We start from the raw sequence: 22,108 nt of genomic DNA, 5'->3' as shown, positions 1-22,108 counted from the left end.
GGATGTGAGAGGGTCCAGCCTTCCCAACAATTGTTTCCCTCCCTATATAACTGACTCCAGAAGGTTCAAAATCTTAGAGAAACTTGACACTCTCTGGCTGATCCTGTTGGCACCCTTTGCCCATTATATATACCATACCACTTTGACAGCCACCCAATAGGCCAATTATTAAAGTGGGCAAAGGATAATTCCCATTAAAGCAAACACGAATCACCACTAACTACACCTACCTCAGTCAAAGGGTCTTTGTCTTTCAAGAAATTAAAAATGAGAAACTTAGTTCTTTCCCAGTACCTTTGTCACTCTCACTTAAATATGATATCTAAATATTTCACACTGGTTTTCATTCTTCTTTTCCCCTCAGAGAGTTATCAAGAATTACAGAAAAGGCATAAAGTAATGAAAAAGACATAATTCCTATCCACAAAACTGTAATAATTTAATTTATAATTGAAAACTCCCTATTGTATTTACTATGCAATAAATGTACAGTTTAGTCTCTGATCATCACAGCTATTTGGCTGTGATGTGAGAGACACAGTTATCCCCAAGTAAAGACTGAAAACCTGAAGCTTTAAAGAGCTTAATAACACCTCCTAAAACCCAGTCATTTAGCTACAAGTCCTCCAAAACTGTCTCTTCCTGGGTCATTCTGACATTTCTCACATCAAAGACCTCATTCACCTCACAGGAAGCTTCTAGGAAGGGGTGAATTTCCGGTGGACAGATGATCAGGGGGGCACCACTACCACCTTCTCCTGGCAACTCAGGACAGAAGAATGGACACAAAGGCTCCAAACAGGAGAAACTGCTGTATATGTAGATGAGGGCATCATTTCTAACATCAAAAAACTTGATTTCTTCCAACTCAGTGTCTAGAAAAATTCCCACTTGGCTGAGGCCAGGGCTTGCAGGAATTCTGGTTTCTAGGATGGAGCCAGTATAGATTGTTCCTGCCTTCATGCTGATGATGCAGAAGCCATGCTCAGAGGAGAAACTGCTCTTCCTCTTTCTTTTGATTGATTTTTTGCAGACCCCTAGAGCCCACTCCTTCCCTTCTCCCACTTCTGCCTCCCAGTAATGGCTGCCAGAGAAGAAGCACGGGGTGCCCAGGACACAGGGCTGGTAGGCAAATCTCTGGGGACCTTCCTTCAGGTTTTGGCAGAACTTCCCACACTGGACACTCCTTAGGTCATCAGAGAGGACAAGAAAGGAGTTGGCGGTGTCTGCATCCAGAGTTATATCCTCTCAGAACTTCCAGCACTCATCACTGATGTGCAGACTCTGATCCAGCAGGGAACCATGCTGTGAGATGAGAAGAGCCAGTTCTTCAACTTGCCATTCCTCCAAAACACGGTTGTCAGTGACTTCTCGACATATGGGGCAGGTCAATTTCAGATCCTCCCATTCCTCTATCCGACTTTGCCTGCAATCAAAGCAGAAAATGTGGGCACAGGAGAGGGCAATGAAGAAAGCATCCAGACGAATTGCACAGGCTGCCTCCTCTTGCAGACTTTTGTCCATGCTCTTCTTCAGCAGTGAACTGAGCTGAAATGGCCCTTTATTAGCTTCTGGGAGTGATCAGGAGCCTTCTGTACACAATCTGCTCTTCAATAACCAGGCTGTATCTAAACTCAATACAAAAATTAAATAATACAAATCTTTCTGTAATTTATAAATGGAAGTGACACTAAGTCACCAGAGAATCAAAGTAAACGCACTCTCTGTGAGAAAAACTATTCAAAATGTTAAGTGATCACAAGAAAGAGAAATAGCATTATTCACAATAGCCAAGTTATGGAAGCAACCCAAGTCCCCAACAATAGATGAATGAAGATGTTATACATATACATTTGCAATATGCCATTTATGACAACATACGTGGACCTAGATGGTATTATGCTAAGTGAAGTAAGTTAGACAGAGGACAAATACTGTATGATTTCACTTATATGAGGAATCTAAATAACAAAAGAAATAAAATAACAAAACAGAAACAAAGTCTACAGGGAACACGTGGTTGCCAGAGGGGATGAGAGGAAAGAAATAGTGACAGAGATTAAAAGGTACAAACTTCCAGTTGCAAAATAAGTGAGTCATGGGTATAAAATGTACAATGTGGAGATTACAGTTAATAGCTATGTAATATTTTTGTATGGTACCATATCTTAACTAAACATACTGTAGTGATCATTTTGAAATGTATAGAAATACTCAATCACTATGCAGTGTAACAGGAACTAACACAGTGTTGTAGGTCAATTATATTTCAAAAACAAAAAAAACAAATAAACAAATTCATAGAAAAAGAGGTCGTATTTGTGGTTACCAGAGGCAGGGATGGGAGAAGGGGCAATCGGATGAAGGCAGATATCCTGTCTATTGCTACACAGGATAAGACTGACTCTCCCTCCTGAACTCTACAGATAAAGGCATTTGAAAGATAAGTATAACCGATGAGAGAGAAATGGATGAGAGAGAAATGGAATATTGGAAACAGCCTAGGCAGTAAAGATTGCTTACACTGATTTAGAGACTTTCAGCTGATGCCCCAAAGCTCTAAAGTCTGTGCTTGTACACCTCTCCAGGCTTCTCTGCAAAGTGAATTTGAGCTCAGATCATCTGACTTTTTACAGTGCCTGGAGCACAGTCCCCGCCCACAATCAGGATCCTAGTCTAAGCCCCAAGTCTAATCAAGTAAACTTACTCTTCTGGGGCGAGATGATAGCATGAGGTCACATGTCCGATTTCACACTACTACAGTTATCCTCTCTGTCAGGCTAGCAAACCTACTGCCACCTGAATTAGATTCTCTAATTTCAGAGCTCTACTTTAAAAAACAAAACTTTTTAGAGAGCAAATACAGAAACACACTTTTGAAATCTAATTAAGCCTTGCCTAATGTAATCACATCTCTGACACAACTTGAGTGAAGAGGGTCTACAGAAGTTTTCATATCCTTTGACTCAGCAATTCCACTCCTGGAGGGTAGTTATTGAACAGGATAAGAAAGAGAGCAGCCAGGCAAGCCTGTTGCTCTGTCATATTAATAACACACCCATTTACTTTCAGGATTGTCCTAGTTTAAACAATAAATTACATAGTGTCTTTATTGGATGTAAAAAGAACAATGAAAATCATAATGAAGAAGAGCTAAGGCACAATCATCAAAAAAGATAAAAACTTTAATTCAAAAAGATACACCCACCCCATGTTCATAGCAGCACTATCTACAATAGCCAAGACTTGGAAACCACCCAAGTGCCCATCAACAGACGACTGGTTTAAGAAACTGTGAGAGATATATATAAATGCAATATTACTCAGCCATGAAAAAGAATGAAATAATGCCATTTGCAACAAAATGGGTGGACCTAGAGATTATCATATTAAGTGAAGTAAGTCAGATAAAGACAAATATTATATATCACTTATATGTGGAATCTAAAAAAATTATGCAAATGAATCTATATACAAAATACAAATGGACTCACAGACAAAACAAACTTATGGTTACCAAAGGGGAAAGGGAGGAGAGAAGAATAAATTAGGAGTGTGGAATTAACAGATATAAACTACTATACATAAAAGAGATAAGCAACAAGGATTTACTATATACACAGGGAATTATATTCAATATCTTGTAATAACCTGTGAAAGAAAATAATCTAAAATCTAAAAAATAAAAAAATACATATATATATATATAACTGAATCACTTCGCTGTATGCCTGAAACTAACTCAATATTATAAATCAACTATACTTCAATTTTGAAAATTGTTTTAATAAAAACTAAAGGGAGTTGGAAAGTCAGTGAATTCCTCCTGTTGCTAAGGGCAATCTAAGACTTCCCCTGCAATACACGCATTCCAAATAACCTCCCATTTCTCAAAAGGATTCTTGCTCTTCTTGCAAGGACAACTGTACAACCTTCATTGTATTTTTACTTGGTTGCTATCTTCATTTTCCTGAGTTAAACATCTACAGCAATGGGTCCCAAACTTTAAAAAAAATCTTAATCTCAAGACCCTTGACACTCTTACACCTGATTGAGAACCCCAAAATCTTTGTGCTTATGTGAATTCTATTTCTCCATATCCACATCATTAGAAATTAAAACTGAGAGGCATTTTTAAAGAATTTATTAAATTCACTTAAAATAACAAAACCATTATATGTTAACATAAAATAATACAGTTTTATGGAAAAAAAAACTTTATTTTATGAAACAAAAAAAAATTAGTGGGAAGAATGCCACTGTTTTGCATGTTTGCAAACCTCTGTAATTCCTGCTTAATAGAAGACAGATGGATTCTCACATCTGCTTCTGCTGATCTGCTGCGATACGTTATTTTGGTTGAACTATGTGAAGAAAATTTGGCTTGCCACAGATATTTAGTTGGAAGACTTTGCAGATGCCCTAATAGGGTCTCCCCCTCAGAAATCTTCTGACCATTATTAAAGGACCATTGCTCTACAACAAATTTCGTAACTCCAAGTGGCAGTCCCAAATCTTAGTTTCTTGGCAGCCAAACACCCTAATGATGAACCCAACCATCTTTTTCATGTGGTTTCTGCCGTCTCAGAACTAGTTCATGTGATGCAGCTAAGTATGAATCAGTTTCCTTTCTTCGTCCAATTATGATAAGGTTCTTTTTTTTCTACTTAAATTATTTAACTGCAATGATGATGCCAAATCAGGTTGTTCTCCATAGCACTGCATGACATCTAGTAGGCCCTTAACAGATGCTTAATTATGACAGAAAGTGTCATCTCTCTTTGATTTACATTTTTCAGCCAGCTCTGATTTTGGCTTGAGTATACACTAACTCTGTGAGGCCTGAGCCTTTGTTTGCTGGGAGAAATATTTCTTCACCAGAAATATTTAATTCCCATATTCTTTATTACTACTAAAATGCTGAGTTCAGGGAGAAATGACATTTCAAAAAAATTTTCAAGTGCTGGAAATACATGGAGCCATTCTTCTGTAATATCTTAACAGTCTCATGACAACATATCAAAAATGTGCATAAATATTTTTTTTAAATTTTTGGAATAATTTTTAATTAACATTAGTGCTTCTACAAGTTAAGATTAAATCACAGAATGAGCTTGTTTCCATAGCTTCCTGATTAAAGAAGAAATTGACTTTCATACATGCTAGTTAGATAAGATGCAGCCTCTGGTGAGGGGCGGGGACATAGTCAGCCCTGTCAGGAACTAACATCCCTACAAGAAGATGATGTGTTTGGCTTAAAGCGCAGTCTGTATTTTTCAAAAGGCAGCAGCTGTAGTGGGGCAGCTTTTCACAATTAGCTCCCATCCCCTGGTGTGGGACTCGTCCTCCTTTCTTCTCTGCTGCCCTGTCCTACATTAAAGTGGACCCTTCTGTGTATCTGAAAGAAGACATAAGGCACCTCTCTGAATTATTAATGCCGCCAAAGCTCACTAATGGAGCTCCCATGCTCTTCTCTTCAAAAGGATCCATGCTCTGCAGACCTGGAAAGCTCCACGGAGACAACATTTTAGGCATTTTAGAATATACAGAATGTTCTACTCCTGCACTCACTGGAAAGGACAGACTCTACAAAAAAGTCAGAGATGATTAGATGATTAGAGTCCATAGTTACATATTTGATAATATATAATCTCTACTCTGGTCCTATTCACAAACCTCTTATTTTTTTGGTTCTTCTGAAGCTTTTTTTTTTCTTTTTGCCAAATATATTGAGGAAAAAATTGAATAATGTTTACGTGTTTTATTCACAAGGTGTGTTCCTATCTGGATAAGAGCTGGCCACAGATATCCTTAACTACAGCAAATTTTCTGTAAGTAACGAATTCTAACCTAGGTCTCTCTGTAAGTTTCAATGACCTTAGTCCACCCACTCTGAAATAAAGGAGTAACGTTTAGTCACCCCAAGTAGGCTAATTCTTCTGTCACCTTTTAGGTCCCAGACTCTGAGCAGAGGCCAGAGGGGAACAGTGTGAATTTACCTGAGTGGTGAGTGTGCAGGAGCAAGGACATGTGACCCTGCCCCTGGAGCTGTGTATCTTTGAGATTTTTAGAGCCAAAGATAAGTGTTTTCAGATTATCCATATGTTTTCTCCTCCGGTTAAGGGCTGTCGAAATATTTTCGTGTAGTTGAGGAAGTCTGGGTCGAAATAAATTTCCTTTCCACCTAACTGACAGTCAACCGTATTATTGAATACAGCCTGCAAATTTCTCCAAACAAGGAGAGCTGCACCCCTACTCAGGGAATCCAGGTACATCAAAGCGAGCTGCCTGCAGTCTGCTCCCATGGGGCTCCTCAGCCTTGTGAGGTCAGAGTCTGCCATCAGGCTCAGGAACAAGGCAAATATCCAGCCACATTAACTCCATTCTCCACCAAGGCATCCTGCTCAATGGCTGCCCACTGCTGATACTCTGTATCTGTATTTTGTCAGATACAGACCAAAATGCCTACCATGTCCTCCTGGACGCTGCCCCTCTCTCCAGGCTCATCTTCTGAAATCCAGACAAAACTCTCCTTCCAGTCCTTCCTCGCTCTCCCTCTCAACTCAGGACAGGTGGGTTCACTCCGGCTGGAACCAGTTTCAACCAGCCACCCGCTAACGCTGGTCATGGTTCAGATGCAGCTGGGTGTCATTTCCTCAGGGAGTGTTTCCCAGACTAGGTCAGAAACTCCAATTACATCCTTTCAAAGCACCCTTCATCCTTTCTCCAAGTAAGTTATCACAGTGTTAGTTTTCATTTATTGATGTGATCTCTTGATTCATCTGAGGCTCCCTCACATTAGTAAATTACATTTACTAAGCACTTACTATATGCCAGGCATTTTTCTAAGTATGTGACATGTTTTCTAGCACTGAATCCTTGCTGCTCGAGGAGGTAGGTGCTAGTACCATTGTAACCTCTCAGATAATGAATTTAAAGCTCTACAGTCACGAAGCTGTGTGCCCCCAGTGTCTTACTAAATCTCTCTGGACTGCCTACTTCTAGTTGTCTTTCACAGGAGACAGAAATAAAGTTGTACCCTGTTAAAATAAGTGCATTTTACACATAGAATCCAATCCAATTGAAGCACAGGTAAAATAGGTGCTAACCTAACTCTTTTAGCTTCTGGAAATACAGATACATGCTATCTTAATAATCACATCAGACTTCATCTGAGGATTGAAAATCCTCAATCCCAGCTACATTTTCTACCATATTTTGCATTGTACTGGTAGTTTATCACCTAACTGAAGAGACAGGTGTGACTCATGGAATGTCTCTATACTTCTAAATGTCGTTAGACATTAGCTCTTCAGGTTTTTTGGTTGTTTTTTTTTTTTTTAACAATTCTATTAGTGAGTTCCTTAGCATGGTATCATTGCAAAGAAAGAAATGGCAATGACCAACTGGCTAATTAGCATAGTGAGCACAGTCCGGTGTACACAGTGTAAGGTGGTAATCTTTCAATTAACTATCATCTAAACACAACATGCCTGCCATCTTAGCAGCATGCTACCTGTCGTCAAGAGGTAAATCCAAACAAACCAACCTAAATAACTAGCCTCCTTCAGAAGAGCCAGCAATGCCTCCAGCCTTGCACACAAACATCCAATGAGTGTCTACTGTCCTTGAGATACCCATGCTGTTAAATACTGAGGCCATCCCAAAACAGGAATGGCATAGCTGATGTCCTATATGTTACAGTGCAGTTAAAGGAGGTAAGACAAATATATGAGAAGGCAAATAAATGTTGTGAAGTAGACAAGATGGCCTGTGGTATGTACTGGACTGATGTTTACACATACATCTTTTCAACGACATCTACACACAGATAATAAAGGACATGTTTTGGTCTGTTTTTAGACATCCTCTTTTCAGAACTGTCATACCATTTAATGCTCAGTTCTTAAAATAGCATCAAAGACCTTTGAAAGCAATGCCAACTAATCTAACCCACATAAATGAAATGGAGATAAATGGTATAGTTTCATTTCCTAACCAAGCTCTCCTCCCACCCTAAAAGAATACTAATTATGCATGACTGTCTATAGGAAGTGCCCAACAAGTATTATGGATTGGTAGTTTGTAATGAATTTCTTTACTGGTTCATGTGTTCCTACCACAAATAATATATTACTATACCCCTGTATCCCATACCCCTGCTATGGGGACCAGCAAGACATCTAAGTTTCTTTGTAAATGTGAGGTATCTACAATTCTGACACTCAAGGGAAGGATCTGGGTGCCAGACTCAGACATGGAAAGGATTAGCATATAAATATAAATGGTAACTGGAAGACAGAAGTGATTGGGATTGCCCACAAAAGCTGTGCAGAGTTGAAAGGAGGGCCCAGGGCAGAACCCTGAGAAACACCAGCATTTAAGGAAGGGGAATAGTTGAAGACACTGAAGAAAGAGACTCCTGCAATCGACAACACAATTCTGGAGTCCAATGGCCTCCAGTCCAATGGAAGAAACTCCGAAAATGCCTACCATTTCAGCCTAACTTGTGCCAGAAGAGTGAGTCAGGCCAGGAAAAGTCAGAATAGGAGTTCCAGGGGACTGTGTAATTGGATACAGATCTGAACTTTAAATGGACAAAGAGGTCTGGAAAAATAAATATGATGTAGCATATTAGTTCAAGTGAGAAAGGCCAGGCAGGCCACACACGCTGCAAAATAGAGGTCAGAGGAAAGCTCCCAATTCGAGGACAAAAATCTGGACAGGAGGGAAAGTTGGAAAAGTGTGAGAGTGGATATGTGTCTACCTAAATTATTAAATCTCAATGTAAGTGCTGTACACAGTTTACACATAACATCTCTCCTTTCCTCTAAGAACTTCTATTTTAGGGAAATTCTCTTTTTTAAAAAAATCTGTTACTGGTATTGACCAAGGTCTCCTTTGCATCTAAGAATAAGTAGCATATTAGAAACGATTTCTTTGCTTATATTTGAAGTAGTCACAGTTTTAAAATCTTCAACAAAACTGTCCCAGATGCCTGCCTCTTCTGTAATAAAAAAAAATTTAACTTGTCTTACACACCATTTAGGGCTACTGAAAAATAATCACTAAGTTTTGAGGGGAATATTATGCGAAAAAAATTTAAATGCTTTAAAATAACCAAAGAACAGTCACCTAATTAAATATGGCCTTGAGAGAGCATACACGGCTGCTCAAATTAGTCCACTCATGATGTTGAAAGTCAAATCATAAAGTATATCCAGCTTGTGTTTATGAAATGTCCAGAGGACTTATCTGTAGGTTGCCCAGAGTGATCTTGTATTAGGGATTTATAAAAAATGAAGCACAGGGAAGTCAGCACATCATATAACTGAAAGATTATCCCATGCATTGAAGAAGAGTTTCGAAGTGCAGATTCTTTTCAGGCTTAAATTAAAGAAGCTTAAGATTCTTTGCTGTCAAAGTAGTTCAAATAATTGCAGTTTACTTTACTGATTCGGCAAAACCAAGTTTATGCAGAGAAATCATTTCCTAGGAGGATAACCTCTTCCTCTGACTAAGCTGGAAAAAACAACACTCCGGTCCAGAGATTCCATCTCTTCCCAGCCGGTTGCCCCTGCAATGCTGAGAGACAGGAATCTGCGTTGCAGACTGCCATCTACCGTGTCTCTGCAGAAACTGGAGCCCCAGACTGCAGTACTTTTGATTTTAACCTTGATGGCAAGCAGGAAGCCAATTGCTGAGCATCACTCCCCTTTCCTTTGTGGGAGGGTTTATGAATAGTAGGAAAGGATGTAAATGAGACATACGCACTTATGCAGTTAGATTTGTTGAGATCCATAGGATGGTGATTTTAGGAAGAGTAGGGTAAAATTAAACAAGAAATTGTCTCACTAGGGGGAAATCAATTTATCAAATTGTGATCCCTTTTTCTGGCATCACAGAGAACAGGCAAAAAGGCATTCTGTTTGGCTTTAAAAAAAATCAAATCCCAAGGCATACAACTCTAAGAAGACTGAGTTAAGTATATGTAGAGGGAAAGAAAATATTCGTGCAGCTCTGTTTTATTTGCTCTTCTAGGATTATCAGGCATCAATTATTCAAAGATCAACAGTCTATATTTGATCCATCCTCTCCTGTTTTTCATCTTGGCACCTAACTGCTGGTCATTTCTCTGTAATAGTGAGGCCAAAGGAAAGGAAATAATGCAAAGCACTGAACTGTTACACATAGGGTTGCTAGCTGACCTTGTCAGCAATACTAATAGGTCAGTGGGGAAAGAAATTTTGAAAAATAATCACTAAGAAATAGAATATCATTATGGATTTAATTCACCAAATCACAAACACCACCAACAACTGAATACTGGGTGGATTTCAACTTAATAGCTAATTATAATCTGTGCCTGGTACATGGCTGGCACACAACTAGTACCTAATACTAGTGACCCCTGGTAAGACCAGCTTTGCTAGGAGTTGGTTGGCTGCTGAGAAGCACCGTGTGTTAGCAGAGAGCTTGAAATGCCCATTTCCAAATACATTTTTCCAAATATGATAGGCGTGGCCTTGTAAAAGTTACCCTGGGCAGAAGAACAATGTAGGATGACTCCTTGAGTAGGTAAGTAAGCATTCAGACCCTGGGAAACAGAAGCATCTGAAAAGAAATAGGAGTCACAGCAGCACAGTGTAGAAAAGAGCAAGGGCACTGAAAGAGAAGGGGGAGGGGACTCTCCCTGTGTGACATTGTTCGTGTTGGTTCTTACCCTCTTGGTCCTCGGTCCAAAAGACTGAGAGGGCTCCATTATGGTTTTTTTTAATTAATTATATCAAAGGAATGAGTGGTTTTGTTTTGCTTTTTGTTTTTTGGCAGCCAGTTTTATTGAAAGAATTTTTGCAAGAAAGATTTGCTTTTGAGCCTTCAGATCTCTACCAATCTTCCAGCCACAGTCTGAATTCCCTTTTCAAGGAAAGGTGGCAGGTGCAAAGGCAGTTCCGTCCCAGAAGTAAGGGAGAAGTCAGCACAAATTCTGCGCTTCAGCTGTTCCAGCCATTCCTCGTCTACAGGCTGATCTGGCAGTTCAAAACAACCCAGCTCCTTAGTTAGACAAGGCTTCAAACTTCTGACTGTGAACACCCGCCACAGCTCCCACTACTCAAGGGACTAAACAAAATCACCTATTTCTTTCTTCTCCAGAGTGAGATGGCTCTGTAGAAGAGGGAGGTTTTTCATTCTTTCTCATGATCCAAATATTTATTTATCTCATCTTTCTGAATAAACTCTGGGAAGGGCAAGGCCAAGCAAAATGTGATTTGGGCCCCTAATTTTAAGCACCTGCCATTATCACACTTAGCCAAGTTCAGCCAGGATCTTTTCAAGCCTCTGCTTTCCCCTCCTCTCTGCCTGTGCTTTTCCAAGGCACTCACCTCTCACAGCCAGCCACATCTCTTCACCTCATAGAATATCATTATGGTGAATTAAATCCATAATGATATCTTGGTTTAATGGTCTGCGTTGCTGTCTTAAAATTCTTAATTTTTGAACAAGGGACCTGCAAATTCTGTAGCCTAGAGTATAGATCTTGAAACACTGAAGTGTCTCAATAAATAGATTTTCAATGAATAATTACATACAGAATAATTAATTAACAGGTGACTATGCAGCCAAGCTTACAAAAATACAGAGTCATGAATTTCCTGTGCAATGGGAAGGACCTCCAAAATAAATGTCTCTTGTTAACTTATATCTGAGCATCTTCTAACATGGTTAAAACGTTTTACTAACAATTAGAGGAAAGCTAAAACTTCTAGGATTCCCTGAGACAGGTTAAAAAAACAAAAGCTTAAGTTCACTCAGCTATATAGATCTGATGTTGTGATCTTCATTCAGACAAGAACTGCTGATGGAAGAGGGTGAAAACAGTGGCCCAAGCCCGTACTGCAGCCTTTGGAAAGGCTGGAAGTCCCAAAGCCTGACCTGGGTTTGTGTGGAAGCTACACTGCTACCTGTCAAGTTTCTATCACTAAATTATTCCTTGACTAGGTCAATGTCAAACATTCATTTTATTAATTTCTTAAGTTCATGCCAATGTTTTAATCATGGTTTGACACAGATCTGGATTTGGTTTCCAGAAGCTCCGTCCTAGCTGTGTGACCCAGGGAAAATTATTTAACCTCTCTGAGACTCAGTTTCCTAATCTGTAAATCAGGAAAAACAGCTTGTCTTACAGTGCTGTGAGTTAGAGACAATGTATGGAAAGTACCTGTCATTCTGGAATATAGTTGCCACTCTAATCATCTGGTTACACCAAGAAAAGGCAGAAGTTATCAGTGGAGTTTATATATTCACTGTCATTTACTTAACATTTACTCAAGTAAGAAAAAGTATAGTTTCCTTATTTCCTTCACCATCCACTCATGGTATTAAGTACTAGGATTTATAAGTCACTTAATAGCTTTAACCTCTTGATATTTAATTTAAGCTGTCTCAATATTTTATAAATAATGTTACTATTAACCCCAGTAGTTTGAAAGTGAGTTAATTCTTCCTTCTCCTGTCCATGTGATCAAATGGACTCAAAGCTCTTTATAGTTTAAAAACTCTTCAAAGATGCCTTTCTAGCACTGGAAAGGGTGTATCCATTGAACCTAGACTTCATTTCCACTTTCTAACGAGTACTGAGTTACAATTTCCTTGTGAACTAGCAGAAATGAGTAAGGAGCCCTGTGGTCCCAGAAATGAATTACTGACCTAGGACAGAGCTTGTCCTAGGGGAAACTGGTAAGAAAATAATAAAACTGGGCCAGAAACTGAGCAAGTACTGAGTGGAGGAACAGAAGCTAGTTTCTAAGATCATGGCAGTAGAGATAAAGATTTGTTCTGGTATTCAACTTGTTACAAAGGAAAAGTAGCAGGACAAGATACAAATGAGACAACTGAACTCCTTTTCATTGTCCTCACCATGGTGATTTTATTCCTAGCCCAATCAGTAACAGGTCAAAAGCAAAGGCCTTCAAACCCTGAAGGTTATATCAATCTGATCACAGAAGAACTCACTGACATATGGCTTTTTGTAATGACTGTTCATCAACCACCTGTCCATCCCTCCATTCATTTTAGGCAACAATAATATTCAAGGCTCTATCATGTACGACAAACTTGGGAGGTACTAAAGGTATTGAGTGAATGTCATAGAAGTTGCTCAAGAAAATTACACGCTAGACTAGTAAGGCAGCTAAACAGAACATAATGTATAGAGGGAAAAAGCATTTGAATCATGAGGAGGGAGCCTCTAATTATGCTGGAATAATGGGTAAGGAAGCCAGGACAACTGTTGTTTGTAACACCCGTATGCAACAAGCCATATTCTGTCTAATGTAAGAGTAATGAATATACGTGTCTTCTATTCCCTACTGAATCCCATTCTCCCTAGAAACCAGGAGGGCACATCTTACTCCTCCATTTCTCCCCTACATTGTACAGCACAGTGCCCAGCACAGCATTATCAAAGTTCTAATTGAAATGAACTGAATCACAAACTGCTTTGTGAGAAAAAAAAATATTAATACTTCAAGTACAAGTGGCAAAAGACTGAGTAATGGACCAAGATGTGAGTCTTTAAAGGTATCAAAGAATTGGGGCAAAACTTTTAAGTTATCCATATTGCCAATGAGCTGCTGAAAACTGGTCTTTACAGACCTAGGAACTGATTATCAGATGCTCAAAAACGACAACCCAGCAAAAGAGCAGAATGGTCAAATTTGTGACTGAGGAGTCTTAAAAAAAATGTGAATTTATATCAAACTACTTTTGATATTTTTAAAGTTAAGAATCCCCAAGACTTCCTTTAAAACCATGTTCAAAAACCCCCACATGTGAACATGCCCAGTCCCTGGGCTCTATGACCTATTAAAACATGAAGATTCTCCACTAGCTCACATAGTCATGGAATTTTTCTTTCAAATTTATGAATCAAGCCCTTAGTGTGAGTAGACAGTGAGAGAATTTTTTTTTTTTAATGAATAGCCTCCCAATTATCATGGTTCATGACTTTTTACAATGCAATTATTGTAGCACATATCATAACACAATTGAGATTCTAGAAATCGAAATGGCTGGTAATTGAAGGGACAGAGTTACTCAAGAAAATGCAAATGCCATTTTATTTGCAAATTAAATTAAAAATATAATGAAGTGGGTGTAGAAATTGATTGCAAAATGAATTGAGAGTAATGAATTTGGAATATTTCTGTAAGGGACATCTGTAAGAAATTCTTCTACTCTGACACACTTTTTCAGAGAGTAACGGCTCTTCCTGTTAGCTGAAACTTGAATAGAAGCCAGACTAAAGACAGATCTTTAGAACATGTCAGAGTAGCTAGATTTATACTCTGAGGCCAAATGGTGAACTTGTGGATTTGTTTGGTCTAAACAACAAGTAATAGGGAATTTTTCCAATGTGAATTCTAGATCAATATTTAGGCTAGAGGGTTTTTTGTTGTTGTTGTTATTTTAACATTTGCCTTCTTCTCTTTACCTTTCTCTCTCACTCTCTTTCTTTCAATCTCTGTCTTTGCTGATTTAAAAAAATAAGTTGGAGACACCAAAACATCTAAATACTTTAGCATGTAGCTCTTAAGAGCAAAGAAAACTTCCTTCATAGCCACAATATCAACACAATCATGAATCAAGGAGTAAGGGTCTACATTCTACTTGCTTGTCACAGCTCTTAAATCTCCTTATTCTAGAACAGCCCACCACCACTATCACCTTTTTTTTTTTTTTAAAGCTTTTCACAACACTGAAATTTTGACAAGTTTATGTCACTTGACTTGTGGAACATCCCCCCATCTGGATCTGTCTGATTGTGTTCTCATGTTTAGGTGCAGGTCAAACTGGGCCATTGTTTTTAAAGGTGGACCACAATAGTATTTACTGCTCCTTGTATATTTCAATGGTATACAATTCTTTACAAGAAACAGAGAACATGAGCTGACCTTTTGAAATATTTAACGTGTCAAAGAGAAGAGATAAAGAATTGTATTTTGCTGTCAGATTCTTTAGATTAGGTTAGGACAGTGCATTCATGAGATATGTGCGAATCTTGAAATTTCTGAGCATGTTTTTAAATGATTCATCCAGCCTTTAGAGATTGACTCAAAAACTCCCTTTTCTTCCTCCACTGAGAGATTTTTGAACTTGAGAATTTAGAAAGTGATTGTTCATTATCCAAACCCTTTTAAAAGAGAAAAAGGAGTGGGCAGCACTGCAAAGGGAGAATCTTAGTTGCTGGGATAAGAGACAAAATTTATGACTTTCCCACTGATCCCTCAGCCAATTTTGCCTCTCCTCAGTCCCTACTTCTCCAGAGATTAAAACATGCTTGAATTGGAGTAGTCGTTTCCTTCCTTCTGTTCAGTGCCAATTCTCAGAGGAAAACATCCATTTTTCTCTTTGATTCTTGTAGCCCAGAGACGGCAATGAAAGAACCTGCTGCTTCCTTGAGTGTAAGGATTTTATTTGAGGGGCTGCAGGGCAGGAAAGAGAGTTGAAGGGTGTGTGTGCATCAAGCGTGGGTGTGAGAATGATTTTCCCCAGGGCCAGTTAGCTTAGCTGGCCTGGATCGCAGAGTGAGCCATTCATCCACCTTAAATGGCACCATGAAACAGAGATGGCAGGGGGGAGTCACTACTAAATGGCCCTGCCACTTGCTGCCGGTTTTCATTGTGTCTCCTTGTTGGGGGGATGTTCTAGAAACTAATGTAGTTTTCAGTCTCCTCCTATAGGGGGAGTAAAAGATGCCCCTCTCTGTGGGTCAATGAGCTGGATGGGAAATAAACCAAAACGTGTACAGTCTCCCATAAAAAGCCAAGAATTAAATCTACTTTTATATTACTATGGCCCTATATGCAGTCTTTAATCATAAGTCCTGTTTCAAGTTGGATGGTAAAGATGAAAGTGCTCTTGGTACAGACGCAGAATCTATTCAGATATCTGATGCTCAAAAGGGAGACCCAACTCAATCCATTTTCATACGAGGATCTTTACTTTTAATATTCAGTTTCAGGTTATAAGTAAAAGAAACACAAATAGAGCACATAAATGAACCTTCCTGAGCTCCTCACATCAGGATATCAATGTCTTCAATCGTTTCTAATTAAGGACACATGAGTTAACAAAGCATAGGTTTGGTTTTTTTTTTCTTTTATTTGAAACAAGGAGAAATTTTTGGCCACATGGTGGATTTGGCTGAGCCTAGAGTGGACAACTGTTCTAATTTGACTGGGACTAAGGAATTTCTCAGGACAAGGAATTTTCAGGGCTAAACAGAACAGTCCTGGGCAAATCAAGATAACTGGTCACTCTAGCAAGACTAAAATATGCATAGCACCTAAAATATGGAATGCTTTGCCTAGTCCAACTGAGCTAATATTCAGATCAAAGAATTTAAGAACTAAAACACTCACTATTTAGTGAATTTTTAAATTTTTAAATTCACTAAATTTTAAATTCACTAAAGTGAATTTTTAAATTCACTAAATAATATCTTAACATTCTGAAGTATTACTGCACCTTCAGAAGAGTCTGTAAACTTCTGATCAAAAATAGTTAAGTTGAGATTTAAGGAAAGATGGGTCTCAGAAATCTGAAATATTGACATAGGCTTTTAATTTTTTAGAATAGTGAAATAAGAAATATCTGCTGATTTGCTCTGATGTATGATGGCCTCCACACATGAGTTTGAAATCAACTTAATTTAGTTCAGTTATATATTATCATATTTGTATATAGGAGCAAACACAATTGTATTAACTTATCAGAAATACAGGTTGAACTTACCTTTTTAAAATCTAACATTGGCTCACTTTAATTACAAGGACAAGTTAAACAAAAATTGTGTGAATGATTCCAAAAGTTCAAGTTCTTTTGAGATTTTGTGTGTTTTTGAATCTTCTCTTTAGTTGCAACACCTTTATTTAAAAAAAAAATCTCTGGTAGTCATCAGAAGCAAACATCTAGTTATTTTAAAACAGTCTTAGATGCCCTAAAATCCTGCTAAATATTCCTCTATAACTAAAAGTTTGAATTGACTTTGTATGACAAATTCAGAAAAGCATTCTTTTTTTCATTTTTCAAATAATTCCTAGGACATTTACAGTTGGAAGAACCTAAAACAGGATAAGATATTGGTGAGCCACTATGGCAAATTAGAAACCTAGTGTTTCATTTTGGAATGCTTCTTTATATAATTAAGGTAGCTCATAACTATTAAATGTTCTCTTTAAAATGAAAAATCCATACTAAGTACTTTACTGTGTTATTTGGTTTAATCCTCATAACAATGCGAAATATTATCAATCCCATTTTAAAAAGTGAGCAAATAGGGCACAGAAGGATTAAGAATCCATGGAAACACAAATAGTAAGAGACAATCTAACTCAAAAATCCTTACTCTTATTAACACCCAGTCCTGCCTTCAACAAACCTTTAAGTGATGGTAGAAGGAAGGGAGCCCATGTGGGAGAGAAGCACAACTAGCTTGGGTTGGAGAGAATGGAAAGGACACAGTGTTGGAGGGACCAAGGAAATACATGGAGTGTTTTAAGAAAGAAAGTGTGGTCAGCTTTGCCAAGGGCAACACACAGACCCAGGAAGATAAGGATTAAGAAAGGTCAATTGCATCTTGGTTGTGAGGTCATTTTTGGTGACCCTAGTGAGAACAGTTAAGGAATGGAGGGGAGCCAAAGCCGGACGCCTGTCTGAGGTAAAAAAGCAGAATTAGTGGCCTAGCCCACTCCTTTGAAAATTTTGAATTCTTGGAGAAGAGGAGAGAGAATTGGTGGTGGCTAGAAAGGGAAATGGCCTCAAAGCCAGTTTATTTTTTTAGAAAACTGTGGAGAAGGAAAGCTTGGAGAGACAGGAGAGTGGGGCAATGACTGCAGGAATGCGGTGTCAGAGAGTTCCTAGTGGCCTATAGGTCAGTGCCTAGAGGACTGGGACATGAGAAGGGAGCAGGCCATCCTCTGAGATAGCAAGTCAGCTCATGGGAACCGGTGTGGATGTGGACAGAGGGAGCATGTGGGCATGCTGGTGGTTGATGGAGGGCTTTCCTGGGACTAAATGTTCTTAGTGTAGGGACAGCAAGGCCATCTGTGGAGGCAGAGGAAGAGAACCCTAAAAGTGGTCAGAAGAAACCTGGTGTGTTGTGGGAAATCATTAAGGGAACTGGAGAGGGTGACAACTCTGAGCCAGTAAAAGCACTGAACTGAGGACGCAGCTACGACTGGAGACAATTGTCTGCAGTGTCCCTGATCTGCCAGGTGTCATGGCTTTTCATCCAGAGAGTTTACTCCCCCAAGCATGGGAGCAGAAGAGGCAGATTCAGGATTCAGTTTGCTGTGCAGGAGCAGTGAAAGGATGTAGTAATTAAGAAGTAAGATGACTGGCAAAAATCATTACAATTCTCAACTATGCCATTCAGGCTAGAAATACAATGCGTTGTTGGTGAGATCCTTTCTCCCTGTTCCATATTTTCCAATGGCCCCATTCAAAAACCAGAGAGCCAGAAGTTAAATCATATGCCCAGGATACTTCCTAGAGAGTTCAAGTATTTCACAGTTTGGGAGCTTGACCTACAAACACTGCTCCTGGTGTGTAAGGAAATGAACTTTTAAATCAGATCCTTACAGCAAAACATCAGAAACCAAAAAATGCACACTAACTTCTACACAACCCACAGAGGAAATGGATGGGTATGCCTCTGAATTCAGAACAGTATTGGGAATGTGGTCCTCAGCAGGAATTTCTCCCCTGGACTGTCTCGGTCAAGAATATGTCTGGTTTTGACTATCACACTGATGTAACAGAGTTCTCCTTTGGTTCACACTGGTGACAGAAATGTCACATTTCCTTACCTGAAATAAAAGAATCTTAGAGTTGGAAGAGAGGTTTAAGATCATATAAGTCATTTTTTTAATTTCCAGAGAAACAAACTGCAGCTCAAGAGAGCAACACATTTTGTTTAAAAGAAAGTCAGAATAAGAACCTAATCCTACTATCCCTCAGGTTAGAATTTAACTTTTTTTTTTTTTGTTTCCTTTAAAAAAAAATGTTTATACGAGTTTTGTTCTTAAAAGTTAAAAAATAAACATTTTAAAGCATTTTAGAAGCACCTAGAGACACTGTTCAAGAAGTAATTTGCAGGCACCGGTAAATTAGACTGAGTGAGAGATTGTAATTTTTGAAGATTTAATATAACCAAGAGATTTGTATAGAGGCAGTACGTCACAAACTAAAATCCTTATTTTAAAACTTACTGAGTAATTAAGTTATTGTTAACATCTCTATACCTCAATTTTCTTTTCTGCAAAATAGGTAGAATAATATTTTACAAGGTTTTTATAAAAATTTTATGCCAAGTGCCTGGCAGAGAATATGAAACACAGGGAGTATTTAAAAGAACAGCTATGGCTGTTATTATGGAAAAGCTTTGCTGAAATTCTCTGTGATTACAGAGAAAACAAACAGTGATTACTCCCCAGATCAAATGCGTCGTGGGGCTCAGAGCTGGCTTCCTCTGAATCAGCAGGGAAAACTTCAGTTCTTAACACATATTCTTTTTACATTTAAGACTCAAGGACATCAAGTCTGCAATATCTCCAAATGCGAAGTTTTAAATTAAAGACATTTTATTTGCATTTTAACCACCAGATGGTGGCGGGGGCTCCCTGAACATGCCTGCCTCTCCTTTCAGTCTCCCAGTCTGGAGTCTGCTGTGCTCCCAGCCCAGCCCAGCCCCGTTGGAGCTCACACTTCGCCTCTTTCATAGCTCCTAGTGCACAGTTGATTTTTATCTTGTCTTCTTCAATACATCATGAATGCCTCAAGGGCAAAAAATTAATCTCACTTCTATTGGCATTCCTAGTCCTTATGTAACAAATATTTGTTGAGTGATGAATAAATAAGACCAGGTCCCTGCCCCAGTATTGCCTTGGCTTCAAGTCTTTAGAACACTCAAGTTCTTGATTAACTATTGGGCACTTCAGCTGATTGAACTGAAGTGTCTTTAACTTACATCAGAGAACGAGGCCAACAACTGTTCTCTCTGCTTCTCTCCCATAAAACATGTCCTGGTTTCTAGCTGGTTCCATGAGCCTTCCTGTCCAGTGAGAAGAAGCTTTGAATAGGAAAGGAATCATATAAGAACTAGGCTGCCTAGCACATATTCCAGTAACATTTAGGTGTTTGAAATAGAGTTAAAGAAACTCAAATTCTTCAATATGCCAACAGGTAAATATGTTCCTAGGTCAGCATGTACAATCTGACTCAGGGTAAGTTAGCCCAGAACAATTCAGTTTCCCCCCATAAATGAGTGTTTACACATAGACAGGAAAGCTTTCAAAGGCATCAACCTTTGAGGACCTGCTCTGCAAATGTCAAAAGGGATATTGGACTTATCCACAAATAGTCAGATAATAAAGGATGAAAAGTAAAGTTTAACTCTTTCTTGGAGGGGCCTGCTCACTGTCTCACAGCAGTTTGTCTGGATAGTTTTCTCCTAATCTACCTAACCCTATCACAATCCCAATTTTATATTTACCTTGTATTAATGCTTTTCAAAATCATTTTTGGTAGTGTAGATCATTGATATTTCTCAAGGTATTCTCCTGGAGGCCTTCTAGAATCTTCAAATTCTGAAATATAAATACAAAAAGTGATTATTTACCCTCTCTTTCCTCAGTGAGAAGCTAAGTAGGTCCGTGCACACAGACTTTAAATGCCCTTGACAGGAGGCCAATTAGGCTCACTCTCACTGAGAGATTTGCTCCCACAACCCTGCCTTTGTCAAAGCCTGTGAAATTCAAATTGGTTACAAATGTCTATTTGCCATAGGCCCTCACAGGTAACTTGTGAATACTGAAAACCTCAGTGTTCACCCTGCCAACGCCCTGAGTAATCCTCACCCAAATCAGAGTGGCTGTCTTTGAGATTCCTTTGTGAACTACTTCACCAAAAAAAAAAAAAAAAAAAAAAACTATGACAGTTCACAGGAAATCTATAGTGTATTTTTGTCTCTGGCTTGCAGCCAGAAGCTGAGACGCATTGGTGCAATATGATGTTGTGGCAAAGGACAAGCTAAAAAAAATAAAATAAAACAAATTGTTATAATGACTTACATTGTACAGTACTTTTTACATAAAGGCTTTATTGAGATATAAATTTAAAGACATTCAATATATTTTACCCACTGTAAGTGTACAACAGTGTTAGTGTATTCACAAAGTTGTGCAGTTATTACAACAATCAACAATCAATTTTAGAATATTTTTATCACCCCCAAAAGAAACTCCATACCCATTAGCTGCCACTCCTCATTTTCCCCCAACCCCTCAGTCATTGGCAACCATCAACCTACTTTCTCTCTCTATGGATTTGCCTATTCTGGACATTTAATATAAATGAAATCATACAAGATGTGATCCTTTGTGACTGCCTTCTTTCACCTAGTGCATTTTCAGGATTCATCTACCCATCCAGCATATATCAGTACTTCTTTTCTTTTTATTGCCAAGTAATAGTCTACTGTCTCAATATACCACATTTTATTTATCTATTCACCAGCTGACGGACATTTGGGCTGTTTCTAATTTTTGCCTATTATGAAAAATGCCTGTGAACATTCATATGCAAGTTTTTGTGGGGACATGTGTTTTCATTTCTCGCGTGTATATATACAGGTGTAAAACTGCTGAATCATATGGTGACTATGTTAAGCTTTAAAGAAACTGCCAGGCTGCTTTACAAAGAACCTGCACCATTTGATATTTCACAAGCAGTGCATGAGGGTCCCTAATTCTCCACATCCTCGCAACACTTTTTATCATCTGACTTTTTTATTACAGCTATTCTAGTGGGTGTGAAGTGGTACCTCATTTTGTTTTTGATGACTAATGATGCTGGACATCTTTTTATGTGGTTATTGGCCATCTGTATTGTACGTATTCTTTGGAGAAATGTCCACTCAGGTTCTTTGCACATTTTTAATCTATTTGTCTTTGTGTACAGTACTTGTAAAGTTTACAAAATGCTTTAGTGTATATTATTTCAAATATCTTGCACAACCCAGTGCTATGGGTATTATTATTATTAT

The 22,108-nt window shown here is 38.5% G+C and overlaps 1 protein-coding gene and 1 long non-coding RNA gene across 2 annotated transcripts; both read right to left on the bottom strand.

Moving 5' to 3' along the window:
* Positions 1–615: 615 nt before the first annotated feature.
* RFPL4B (ret finger protein like 4B) lies at positions 616–1,524 on the bottom strand. The gene is given in 1 exon segment (XM_032484879.1): positions 616–1,524. A coding segment is annotated over 1 exon segment (909 nt).
* Positions 1,525–2,031: 507 nt separating this feature from the next.
* LOC116665337 lies at positions 2,032–16,804 on the bottom strand. Its single transcript, XR_004321909.1, has 3 exons — positions 16,794–16,804; positions 4,829–4,831; positions 2,032–2,138 (listed from the first exon to the last, which is right to left on the bottom strand). It is a non-coding gene; the product is annotated as an uncharacterized LOC116665337 (long non-coding RNA).
* Between the last annotated feature and the right edge of the window lie 5,304 nt (positions 16,805–22,108).

This window comes from Camelus ferus, chromosome 8 (genome assembly GCF_009834535.1).
Source record: "Camelus ferus isolate YT-003-E chromosome 8, BCGSAC_Cfer_1.0, whole genome shotgun sequence".
Classification (NCBI taxonomy): domain Eukaryota; kingdom Metazoa; phylum Chordata; class Mammalia; order Artiodactyla; family Camelidae; genus Camelus; species Camelus ferus.
This window is presented reverse-complemented; position numbering and strand designations above follow the sequence as displayed.